This window comes from Oncorhynchus tshawytscha, linkage group LG23 (genome assembly GCF_018296145.1).
Source record: "Oncorhynchus tshawytscha isolate Ot180627B linkage group LG23, Otsh_v2.0, whole genome shotgun sequence".
In the NCBI taxonomy this organism is placed as follows: Eukaryota; Metazoa; Chordata; class Actinopteri; order Salmoniformes; family Salmonidae; genus Oncorhynchus; species Oncorhynchus tshawytscha.
The window spans coordinates 3407186-3420769 of record NC_056451.1 but is presented as its reverse complement, the minus strand read 5'-3'; the positions used below and the strand labels follow the sequence as shown (position 1 = coordinate 3420769).

The 13584-nt window shown below is 43.7% G+C and overlaps 1 protein-coding gene across 1 annotated transcript in view; it reads right to left on the bottom strand.

Annotated features, from left to right (window-relative positions):
* LOC112223141 (eukaryotic translation initiation factor 3 subunit E) overlaps window positions 1-13584 on the bottom strand; it is a 47469-nt gene that overhangs the window by 8036 nt on the left and 25849 nt on the right. The window contains exons 8-9 of the mRNA XM_024386145.2: window positions 7181-7307; window positions 6334-6435 (exon numbers count right to left, since the gene is read on the bottom strand). Of these exons, the coding sequence (XP_024241913.1) occupies window positions 6334-6435; window positions 7181-7307 (229 nt within the window). The remainder of the gene's footprint in view (window positions 1-6333; window positions 6436-7180; window positions 7308-13584) is intronic.

Here is a 13584-nt window from a genome sequence, read left to right as displayed (position 1 = left end):
ACACTGACAGACGGGCTACAGAAAAATTGCAAAGTTTACACCGCTATAAAATAGCAGTCAGACAGAGCTACTTTAAGTGTTCATGAACCCATTGTGCATTCAAACGTTGCTTCAAAAGGCATACATTCCTTTGTGGTGATTACTGCGTTCCTACTGTCTTTGAGTACTAGTTCACATCACAGACCTCAGTCTTCATAAGTTCTCCAAGAACTCAAAACTCTGTTTGCCTAAAGCTTACAGCTGTTTTCACCCTCCATTTCTGCTTGAAGAAAACTAAATTACACAGCACTATCAGGCAACACCACATTTCAGCTATCACAATGCTTATCTAAGCATGATAAACTTTGAACAGCCAAGTGTCCTAATCACTGTCATCTGGGATTTCAGCCCAAGATCCTCAAATAAGTTTTGAAAGGGCTAGAAGTGGCCTTTTATGCCTAATCTGATGAGCTCAACTTGGAGGTAGGTTCCCCCTCCGCTTTCTTCAACATGCAAAAGTCGCCAACATCTGACAGCGATTCCAGTCAGGGGGGGGGACTGCTAGGAGAAAAAACACCAGGCGCTTACTTACATGACAGGGGGCGGATTCAAATAAGACTGGTCTCTCCACTTCACTTTTCAAATCAATTGCCACTCACTGAAGGTTGCAGCAAAGACAGGGAAGTTGGGAAACAGTACCGGTATCTGACTATTACAGCAATCAGTATCACCCAGAGTAATGTAGCCCTTTTGTTCTCCTCAATGACACCAAACTGATGCATTACACATGCAACCATCACTCCACAAATATGACTGGATGTTCTTTTTTGTGCCTTTATTGCTTTCAAATGAGGCCAGTTCGTGAAAATGTTTGCAGACCCATCACACTTAATGCACTTAAAGGTGGAGTGCAGCAGCTTAACTGTTGCACAGCCACCCACCTCGACAGACAGGTGGTCCTGCATGTGAACGGAGCGCGCTCTAATTAACCCTTTGGCGTGTACAACCACATATTTGCGATAATTGTTGAGTGGTCCCTACAGCAAACTATCCCAAAAATGTGATTGGAACAGTAGCAACTGAACATATGATGCTAAAACAGCATTGTCTGTAAAGCATCTAAACAATATGTACTGATGGGAAATAAAGGACCTCAATCGTATTCCTCAAATTCACCTTTTATTGTAAGAAATGCTAACATCATCATCCAAACATCACACAGAACAAATCCACAGCCAAACTCATTCCATAAACCAGTCTAAATAACAGATTTCACCCCCCCCAAAAAAAAAAAACTACCTAACAGCTGGATTTGTTTAAAATTTGCTCAGAGGGAAGGGAAAAATGAAATGGTTTGAAAACAAGATGCGTGTCAGCTAGCTAACAGCAGCTAAATTCTTTGATGGCAGCCATATTTGTTTATATTTGACAAGCGAAAACTCCAATCCCATTCACTGTAAGACAAATAAATTACAGCCAAATATGGCTGTGCCCATTGCATGAAAAACTTAGTTTGGCCACTTTTTAACATATTACACATCTTTTATGTACTTGTTAGTGTATTCAAGGACCGAAGCACATTACTTTTAACCTTTTGACAAAACACAAAGCAAATAGATCACCAAATACAAGCCTACCGCCAAGCCTAACTTTAGCGGGGGGGCAAACAGAAGTTTAGATGCAAAATTAAAATATAACTCCTGGAAATGGGGTACCATAGTTGGGTACCAATCTGATACCGCATCAAAAACTGGGAACTTGGAAATCTCAAGCTTCTGAGCTTCCCCAGACAACTGAGGACTTGCAAGATTTGGAATGCATGATTTGTCAGCAGTACTTATAAACATGTGAACACATTAGGCTCCATACATACGGTATGCTGCAGTAGAAACGACAAGACGAAATACAGAACATAAAGGCACTTACTTTGATAGGAAGGCACACATGTCCAAAGTTATTATTGGTAAGGAAAACAATGAAAGCAATGCATAGGACAACCAGAAAAGGTGCCAGAGGGAAAAAAGAAGTTGGGCCTGGTCTATTTTTATTTAATTTTTTCGCCTCAATTGGCAGTTACAGTCTTGTCCCATCGCTGCAACTCCCTATGGACAAAGGTCAGGAGAGATGCGTTCTCCGAAACAAGACCCTGCCAAGCCGCACTGCTTTTTGATCAACCGCTAGCTTATCCAGGAAGCCAGCCACACCAATGTGTAAGAGGAAACACTGTCCTGCTGGCAACAGCGTCATCTTGCAGACACCCTGACAGCCACAAGAAGTCACTAGAGCGCAACGGGACAAGGAAATCCCGGCCGGCCAAACCCTAGCCTAACCCGGACGAAACTGGGCCAATTGTGTGCCGGCTTCTGGGTCTCCCAGTCAAGGACAGCTGTGACAGCATGAGATCGAACCCGGGTCTGTACTGACTCCTCAAGCACCGCAGTGCCTTTGACCACTGCACTACTCGGGAGGCCGTGCAAGGCCTGTTCTCACTAGAGATGGGCAATGTCTTCATACTTGATCTGGGGAAACACTGGGGAAGTGCTTGGGCACTATCTGACTCAGTAAAGCCTCAAATTGTGCGCAACAGTGAAATGGTCTACTTCATGTGTGAATTCATTTACACCAACTCAAACTTCTAGAAAATCATTTGCAATTGACAAGTTCAACCATAGCCTATAGATAATTAGCGGGCAGCATGCCTTGGTTTGAAGGCAGCGGGGGTTAACTGTCCTGCTGCGTAACAAATCAGTACATTGACAGTGTGTGTGCTGGGCCTGCTCTGAGAAGACTGACAGGACACTACTCCCAAGGCAATGCTGCTGAAGCACCTTAAGGAAAACTGGTCTCCAACCTGAGGAGTAACAGGGAGCAGCATCTGCTCCAACCACATGAAGTCTCTAAACAAGACCCTAAGCAGGGAAGTCGAGAACAACCTAGAGGGCTCTTTAAAAGTGTGCGAGTGTTCAACGAGCTTGGTGATTGAGGGCATGTGTAAAGTCTTCGCTGAAATGGGATACAGTTCCAATATTGTTGGTTGTACGTCATCTAGCAATTGCTGCCGCACCCACCCACCGAGGCATTTGCACAGGAAAGATGGAAAGATCATTTTTGGAGGAAGTGCTTTGGATACTGTCAGAGCACAAATTTGTCAGAAAAACTATCAAATAAAAAAAGGTATGGGTTCCTCATTCGTTAAGAATCAGACTGGGGGAACTAGAGGCTCTTAATATTAGCTGAAAAATAGATAAGATGAAATGGGATCTTCAGTAAAGCCTAGACTATTTACTTCTGTGAAAGAGCCATTTGATCAGGCCAGATGTTTTTCCATTGAGCGTTTATCATCAAGAAGCAAAGGGGGCAGAATAGCCCAAAGTTTAGCCTTTGATGTATCTGCAGGTCCAAATAAACAAATAATTTGGGAAATCTCAATTTTACCCTTGTATGCACAAAATGAGGCTGGGAGATTATATTCTCTGAAATCCACAGAGCACTGCACCAATTAGCACACCTGCTCAGTCTCTAAACCCAATTGTCCAGCAATTGGGTCTCCAGAACATGTCCAGCCCCTCTTCAGTAAATGAGCAATCTCCTGGGAATATTAAATCAAAGCACCACATAATTTACCCTTAAATGATTGACAAATTCACACAATTATGAACTTCTGACCTATGTTAGGAGTGGATGAAACAAACCACAAGTTGTAAATATGTTCACAGGGACATTATCAACACTCACACCTAGGAAATCTTAATACCAATGGTGTATTACTAGTTCATAGTGTTATTCCACAGCATTGCAATCTGAGTGGTTTAGTCTTCGACCTACACTTGAAGATTCTGAACTGAGTGATAGGTTGGACAGAACTACTCCCAGAAATTCCCTAAATGGGCAGCTAGCGTCTAATTAAAATAAAACAAATCCTAACATTTTAACATGACCTTTGATGCTTTTTCCTTGTTTGGCCACAGTTGTCGAACTCAGTCTCCTCATGCCATAAACAATTATGCCTAAATGTAATATCTTTATCTTGCATGAACACTTATTTGAGTTTTGCTACAAAAGGAGACACACTCCATTCCCATGCATGCAGCTTTTTGTCTACAAACTGCAACCTTTCTAAAATTGCTTTCACAACAGAAGCCTTCTGTAGATGCAAGGATCCATCCTTCTGCTGGTGCGCCACAACGTACTTCAAATAAAAGGTGAAACCTTTTGAGCCGAAGGGCTTCAAAATCAGCCATGGTGGGAACAGACTAAGTAGATCATTTCTATCTTGCCATCCACATGTACTAGAGAAGTAATTCCTCTTGCCGAAGGGTCTTCCCTTGTACCTCACATTATTTTGTAGTACTAATCTACTCTTAATGAGGGCCTTCAATTCAAATCAAGTCTCTGGCTAGTCCGCACAACAAAACAGCCTTCCTGTAAAATGTCTGTCTTGTTTCATAAACTGGAATAAAAGGATTCCAGAAATGTTCCATACACACAAAAGGCTTCTCAAATTATGAGCACACATTTGTTTACGTCACTGTTAGTGAACATTTCTCTTTTGCCAAGATAATCCATCCAACTGACAGGTATGGCATATCAAGAAGATGATTAAACAGCATGATCATTACACCGGTGCACTTTGTCCTGGGGACAATAAAAGGCCACTAAGATGTGCAGTTTTGCCACAACACCACAGATGTCTCAAGTTGAGGGAATGTGCACTTGGCATGGTGATTGCAGGAATGTCCCCCAAAGATGTTACCAGAAAATGTAATGTTAATTTCTCTACCATAAGCCCCCTCCAACGACATTTTATTGAATTTGGCAGTACGTCTAACCAGCCTCACAACCGCAGACCACGTGTAACCACACAAGCCCAGGACATCCACTTTTGGTTTCTTCACCTGCGGGATCATCTGAGAACAGACACCCAGACAGCTTATGAAACTGAGGATTGTTTGTCTGTAATAAAGCCCTTGTGGGGATAAACTAATTCTGATTGGCTTGGCCTGGCTCCCAATTGGGTGGCCTATGCCCTCCCAGGCCCACCCATGTGAAAGCCATAGAGAAAAGGGCCTAAATGAATGCATTTCAATTTCCTTATAAGAACTTTAAATATTGAAATTGTTGAGTTTATATTTTTGTTCAGTGTGTCTGTATGCATGTTTGGTTTTGTTAAACTAACACGCTGACCACACCACTCGCATCGGGAGCCGCGGCAAATAAAATTACACATATTTTATTCAAGCAAAGTTGGTTGCCAACTGCCATATAAAGTCCAAAGAAGAAGCATTGATGAGAGATTACTAGAAACGAACTCGGTTTACCCTTTTTAGCAACATGTGCATAACGACACATGAACAAGCGGTCTGGTCAGCACATAACTCTTAGAAATTATCTGGATTTGTTAGCTAGCTATACCTAGCGGCAAATAACTAGTTAGCATAAAAGAACGCTAACAATCACTATGGAAACTAACTGTGTGAACATAAACAGTTCAGATTGGTATGCAGAGATGAACTAAGTTCACCACCTACTACAGTCTGCACGAGTGAAGAGTTCTGCTGGAAGCAGCCAAGGCAACAACCACCGGTAACCCTCCCACCATTCAATTTCACCCATCACAAAATGGTGGTTGGCATTGCCCAGAGAGTCGTTTTTGTACATTTTGAAAAATGTCCTCTTCACAGTCCACCACGAGACAACACCTCTGACGAATAGCTGGCTCGTTATTATTACCATATTATGGGCACTGAGGACCAAGCCTAGATGGACAAAGGCGTTGCTGGAAGTAAAGTGCAGCCTTTATTTTTAGCTGATGCACTACAGTCACTTCAATGGTAGTACACATCAAGCCATTACACACCAAAACAGAAATAAATTATCCCAATGGCTGTCTATGACACACATCTCGAGTGTCTGAACGCCTCTGCATAGACCTTTGCTTATAGAGCTTTTACTGTTAACTACCAGGCTGATGGACAATTACATGCCATCATAAAAATCTGTCCAGACCAATGAGTCATAGGGTTTCCCAGAGGACTTCTGTATCACCCAAGTGACCTAATACAATTCTACCATCAGACAATATGTATAAGCCCATGTTTAAAAATACATTTTAAAAAAGCCCAACGCTGTGAGAAAGCATGAGAGGTTGGCTAATCTTGCATGATCACTAACGGCGTTTACATCTGTGCTAGCTACATGGGAACGTTGGAAGGACCGGTTGGCCAATCCAAATCTCTCTGTAAATCAAGGAATATATAGAGAGCGGGACACAGAACCATTCTGAAAAGGATAAATTACTCAAAATCTATTGCACATTGATGAGTGGGTGCGTGCCGGGGGGCAGCTGGGACTTACCGACTCACACTCCCTCAGTTTCTTCTGAGCGCTGTCAAAGTCAAAGTTCACATACAGGCACTCCACAAACTCTGTGATGGGATCTTTGTAGGTGTAGGACTCCTGGAAATGGAGAAGAAGATTTCTAACAATTTGCACATGCCGGTGTGTGCTCTCTCTTTATTGTTCAGCAGTGGACATAGCACAGGTTCGACAGATAAGGCAGCATGCCTCCAACCCATTACTAAAAACAAAAGTCAAATGTGGAGAACCATGGCTAACCAAACAGTAGAATTTACCAGGCAGTGAATAAAAGCAGATTCAAAAAGTCCCCTAAACAATTCCAAACCAATGCTAGGGGGGAAGAGACCCAAGAAGACCAAAAAGACGGAACAAGCATAGAGCACATGTTTTAGTGATTACACAGAGCCCACCGAGACGGCGCTTATTTAGCTTTCAGAGCCATTGATCTCTGAAGAAGCTACCGATGTTGGGTTTGGGAAGAAATCGGTACTCTACAATCAGACCGTCTGCTGCCATTTATCAAATGTAATGGGTTCAAGACCTCTAGCCAGGACCAGATCTCTGATAGAGTATACTCTAAGAGAAGCATGTTTATCAGCCAAGGCCTTACACAGCTCATAGATGTGTGGATTCTGGCCTTTAATGGGGTTGGGTTAAATGCGGAAGACTTTCAGTTGAATGCATTCAGTTGTACAAGCCCTTTCCCTAATAGTTGGTGACATAGTGTGTCAAAATGGCCAATCCTACACTGACTGAGGTTGGCTAACATGTTACCGTGACAGAACATTTGTAAGAAAAGTGTTTTGAGAAATTGGGGTAAGGAATGTGTTCAGATTGTTTATACCTGCTGTATGACCTTGACCAGATCTTTCAGGACCTGCCGCCGCTTGCGAACGTCTTTGTTTGTGATGACAGCAGTGGTCAGGTAACGCAGGATGTGTGGGCACATGGTCTGAATGGCGTTGAGGTACCTGAAATGACAAAACAAAAAGGTTATGACAAGAACAAATAATCAGGGGTCTTAAGGACTGGAGGAACTACATGGCAACAAAAAAAAGCAAGTTGATATTTATGGAGGTGAAGGCTATACGAAGCTGATAAACTGTTGGTGTATGCATAGGTTGAAGGGCATAAAGGTCTATTTTTGGTACACAATTAACTAAGCAATTAGGCCCATGGCATTTAGGACTTCTGACCTTATCAACCAAACAGACATGTGCATTGTAATAGCGCATTCTCTGCATGACATGGGTTTAAGCACTCCTTTTCATTACCCCCTGTATAAGCAGAGGGGGGGAAAGGAAAACGTGGCCTCCGCAGTAGACACAGATCACCGAGCAGGGGATCTGTCCAGTAGCTGAAACCCTATCCTTCAGGGCCTTGTTTTTGAGCCACAGGTCAACTTGCTAAGGGCTGAGCACGAGAGGGAGCCTTGTTAGAAGCCAATTAGAACCCTAGACAACATTCTTACTCTGCAGACAGTGTTACAAGTCCTTTCCCAACATACTTCCGTACAAAAAAACTTGCACACATACAACCCCATTCCTTTTCAAAAGGAGTGTTCAACATGAGTTAATTGTGTAATTTATCTTCATCCTTATCTGAATAGCTATCTTTGACCCCCCCCCCATTTAATCTACAGACCAAATTACATTTCTAAAGAGGAAGTGGGGTTTCCCTGCCACTTCCGGCTCCTTCAGCTCTGATAGATTAGGATGGAGAAACGTGTTTTTCAGAGGGAGGGAACACCGCAGACAGTTTAATTAGTTGAAACAATTACAGGGACAAGTGGGCCTGTGGCACTTGTGATGCTGGGGTCTAAAATCAGCAGTGAGCAGGCGGGCGATCCTCCACCTGGTTGGAGAAGCCCCCTTTCCTCTCCTTTTGTAGTTGTCGGACTTCGTGGCAGACCACAACACCCCATGCTCTGTTCCCGATGAACATATGCCTACTCTCTCAAGGGGGTCTCCAATAGAGAGCAATTCCAGACCTGCCAACCCTGTCCAACTTTTTACAGTACCAGACGCGCAGGGCAAATTGGGAGATTCAACTTGTGTGCCGAATTGGACCCCCGCAAGCTAGTGCGTGCAGTTGGAGTCTGATCGCAATTATAGAACTGTACCAACTCAAGTCTATAAAAAGGTTGGAATACTTTGACAGCATTCCATTTACACATATGGTAAAAGTCACCAACAAGATCTAATTAGCAGTTTCACATTTTCAAAGTTGATAAAATCTCAAATCTAGTGCAGAGGGATTTTAGAAGCATTTCCTATATAGCTAATATTGCCGACTCCATTTCATGGGGCGGCAGGGTAGCCTAGTGGTTAGAGCGTTGGACTAGTAACCGGAAGGTTTCAAGTTTCAAACCCCCGAGCTGACAAGGTACAAATCTGTCGTTCTGCCCCTGAACAGGCAGTTAACCCACTGTTCCTAGGCCGTCATTGCAAAAAAGAATTTGTTCTTAATTAACTGACTTGCCTGGTTAAAAAGGTTAAAGAAAATGCCAAGATACAAAAGTATTATCAAAAATAAGTAAATCTTTGTGACATAGTGGGGCAAAAAAAGTATTTAGTCAGCCACCAATTGTGCAAGTTCTCCCACTTAAAAAGATGAGGCCTGTAATTTTCATCATAGGTTCACTTCAACTATGACAGACAAAATGAGGAAATCACATTGTAGGATTTTTTTATGAATTTGTCAAATTATGGTGGAAAATAAGTATTTGGTCAATAACAAAAGTTTCTCTCAATACTTTGTTATATACTCTTTGTTGGCAATGACAGAGGTCAAACATTTTCTGTAAGTCTTCACAAGGTTTTCACACACTGTTGCTGGTATTTTGGCTCATTCCTCCATGGAGATCTCTAGAGCAGTGATGTTTTGAGGCTGTTGCTGGGCAACACAGACTTTCAACTCCCTCCAAAGATTTTCTATGGAGTTGAGATCTAGAGACTGGCTAGGCCACGCCAGGACCTTGAAATGCTTCTTACGAAGCCACTCCTTCGTTGCCCTGGCGGTGTGTTTGGGATCATTGTCATGCTGAAAGACCCAGCCACGTTTCATCTTCAATGCCCTTGCTGATGGAAGGTTTTCACTCAAAATCTCACGATACATGGCCCCATTCATTTGTTCCTTTAGACGGATCAGTCGTCCTGGTCCCTTTGCAGAAAAACAGCCCCAAAGCATGATGTTTCCACCCCCATGCTTCACAGTAGGTATGGTGTTCTTTGGATGCAACTCAGCATTCTTTGTCCTCCAAACACAATGAGTTGAGTTACCACCAAAAAGTAATATTTTGGTTTCATCTGACCATATGACATTCCCCCAATCTTCTTCTGGATCATCCAAATGCTCTCTAGCAAACTTCAGACTGGCCTGGACATGTACTGGTTTAAGCAGGGGGACACATCTGGCACTGCAGGATTTGAATCCCTGGCGGCGTAGTGTGTTACTGATGGTAGGCTTTGATCCCAGCTCTCTGCAGGTCATTCACTAGATCCCCCCCGTGTGGTTCTGGGATTTTTGCTCGCCGTTCTTGAGATCATTTTGACACCGCGGGGTGAGATCTTGCGTGGAGCCCCAGATCGAGGGAGATTATCAGTGGTCTTGTATGTCTTCCATTTCCTAATAATTGCTCCCACAGTTGATTTCTTCAAACCAAGATGCTAACCTATTGCAGATTCAGTCTTCCCAGCCTGGTGCAGGTCTACAATTTTGTTTCTGGTGTCCTTTGACAGCTCTTTGTTCTTGGCATAGTGGAGTTTGGAGTGTGACTGTTTGAGGTTGTGGACAGGTGTCTTTTATATTGACAACAAGTTCAAACGGGTGCCATTAATACAGGTAACGAGTGGAGGACAGAGGAGCCTCTTAAAGATGAAGTTACAGGTCTGTGAGAGCCAGAAATCTTGCTTGTTTGTAGGTGACCAAATACTTATTTCCCACCATCATTTGCAAATAAATTCATTACAAATCCTACAATGTGATGTTCTGGATAATTTTCTCATTTTGTCTGTCATAGTTGAAGTGTACCTATGATGAAAATTACAGGCCTCTCATCTTTTTAAGTGGGAGAACTTGCGCAATTGGTGGCTGACTAAATACTTTTTTGCCCCACTGTAGATACTAATTACAGTGCATCAGGTTGTGTGATCCTCGTAACGTTACATGGAAAATAGAACTAACGAGACGCAGAATTAAAAGTATCACACTCGCAAATGCGACCAGTTATAGTTTCGTATTTGCATTTAATGTATTTCACTGGCAAATGCGAGTAAACTGCTGGCACTTTAGAGCCCACTGAATGTCCGTCTTATGTTCGCTAACGTTAGCTTGAAACAATTAGGGTTTACCTTTCCACAACACAGAGTCGAAAAGGAAGGATTTCAACCCAGTGCGTGTGAGTGAGCGTGAATAATGAGGAGAGAGACGGGATAGGAGGGTGGAGATGGGTGGTAGAGAGCGAGATTTCATTAACCACCTGAGATTGATAGAACAATGTAAACCAACGGTGAGAGCTTGGATAGCATTACTGAAGTATTAGTTTCCCCCTTTGCACCTACATCATAGATCACCTCATGACAATATTCTCACCGTGAGTGCGCTTGAACTCAGAGGTTTTCAATAACACAAACTAGGAAGGCCTGATGCAACTTTTGCTGACTGTGGGTAACAGAGGTCAAACATTAAACTAAGGCCTAGCCACCAACTTTGGCTAAAGGAAGTAATGGTCAAGGGGTGAGGCCAAGCCTCACTGTGGAATTAAGTGGTTTCTTGACTGAAATTGCAAAGCAAACACTCCCTCAAGTTTGTCCAAACAGATGTTTGTGTGAGCTTTTCATGACTAATTATTGGGCAGCCTTTCATTCATGTGTCACCAAGATGGCATAGCAGTCAGACATCTTTTGTCCTCGTCTTGTCTTGTCGTGTGTGTGTGTGTGTGTGTGTGTGGTGTGGATATATATATCAAAACTTTCTTCGCATACCTTTTTATACATACACTGCTCAAAAAAATAAAAGGCAACACTAAAATAACACATCCTCGATCTGAATGAATGAAATATTCTTATTAAATACTTTTTTCTTTACATCGTTGAATGTGCTGACAACAAAAATCACAAAAATGATCAATGGAAATCAAGTTTATCAACCCTTGGAGGTCTGGATTTGGAGTCACACTCAAAATTCAAGTGGAAGACCACACTACAGGCTTATCCAACTTGTTGTAATGTCCTTAAAACAAGTCAAAATGAGGCTCGGTAGTGTGTGGGGCCTCCACGTGCCTGTATGACCTCCCTACAACGCCTGGGCATGCTCCTGATGAGGTGACGGATGGTCTCCTGAGGGATCCAGACCTGGACTAAAGCATCCACCAACTCCTGGACAGTCTGTGGTGCAACGTGGCGTTGGTGGATGGAGCGAGACATGATGTCCCAGATGTGCTCAATTGGATTCAGGTCTGGGGAACGGGTGGGCCAGTCCATAGCATCAATGCCTTCCTCTTGCAGGAACTGCTGACACACTCCAGCCACATGAGGTTGAGCATTGTCTTGCATTAGGAGGAACCCAGGGCCAACTGCACCAGCATATGGTCTCACAAGGGGTCTGAGGATCTCATGTCGGTACCTAATGGCAGTCAGGCTACCTCTGGCGAGCACATGGAGGGCTGTGCGGCCCCCCCAAAGAAATGCCACCCCACACCATGACTGACCCACCGCCAAACCGGTCATGCTGGAGGATGTTGCAGACGGCAGAGCGTTCTCCACGGCGTCTCCAGACTGTCACATGTGCTCAGTGTGAACCTGCTTTCATCTGTGAAGAGCACATGGCACCAGTTGCGAATTTGCCAATCTTGGTGTTCTCTGGCAAATTAAAAACATCCTGCACCGTGTTGGGCTGTAAGCACAACCCCCACCCGTGGATGTTGGGCCCTCATTCCACCCTCATGGAGTCTGCTCAAACGGTCAGAAACAGACACATGCACATTTGTGGCCTGCTGGAGGTAATTTTGCAGGGTTCTGGCAGTGCTCCTCCTGCTCCTCCTTGCACAAAGGCGGAGGTAGCGGTCCTGCTGCTGGGTTGTTGCCTTCCTACGGCCTCCTCCACGTCTCCTGATGTACTGGCCTGTCTCCTGGTAGCGCCTCCATGCTCTGGACACTACGCTGACAGACACAGCAAACCTTCTTGCCACAGCTCGCATTGATGTGCCATCCTGGATGAGCTGCACTACCTGAGCCACTTGTGTGGGTTGTAGACTCCGTCTCATGCTACCACTAGAGTGAAAGCACCGCCAGCATTCAAAAGTGACCAAAACATCAGCCAGGAAGCATAGGAACTGAGAAGTGGTCTGTGGTCCCCACCTGCAGAACCACTCCTTTATTGGGGGTGTCTTGCTAATTGCCTATAATTTCCACCTGTTGTCTATTCCATTTGCACAACAGCATGTGAAATTTATTGTCAATCAGTGTTGCTTCCTAAGTGGACAGTTTGATTTCACAGAAGTGTGATTGACTTGGAGTTACATTGGGGCTGCAGGGTAGCCTAGTGGTTAGAGCGTTGGACTAGTGACCGGAAGGTTGCAAGTTCAAATCCCTGAGCTGACAAGGTACAAATCTGTCACTCTGCCCCTGAACAGGCAGTTAACCCACTGTTCCTAGGCAGTCATTGAAAATAAGAATTTGTTCTTAACTGACTTGCCTAGTAAAATAAAGGTAAAATAAAATAAATAAAATAAACATTGTGTTGTTTCAAGTGTTCCCTTTATTTTTTTTGAGCAGTGTATATATTTTTTATTTTCCATAAACTCATCTTCAAAACACTCCTGCAACACGCCTCACCAATTTATATATATAAAAAGTATTATTTACCTCAAATCTGTAATCCTCCATAGGAGCTAGCCAGCTTCTTTACTGGCTAATCGTTAGTATTCAGCTAACCACGGTTTGTGGTCATCAGCTATCCTTTAGCTCAAAAATCTATCGCCAGTTTTGTGCGGCTTGGACCGGAACATACCAGACCTATTTCTCTCTCCATGTCCCCGGATTTCAACCGCAAGCTCTGGACATTTATACCTGGATCTCGCAGCTAGCGAGCTGCTAGCCGTGTGACTATCGGCTTACGTCGATTTCGGAGCAAACATCAACTATTGCGGAGCTAGCCAGCTGAAGAGGTCCATCAGTCACTCCTGGGCTACAATCACCTATCCGGACCCGTTTTACTGCCAACACGGAGCCCCACCGGGCCTTCACA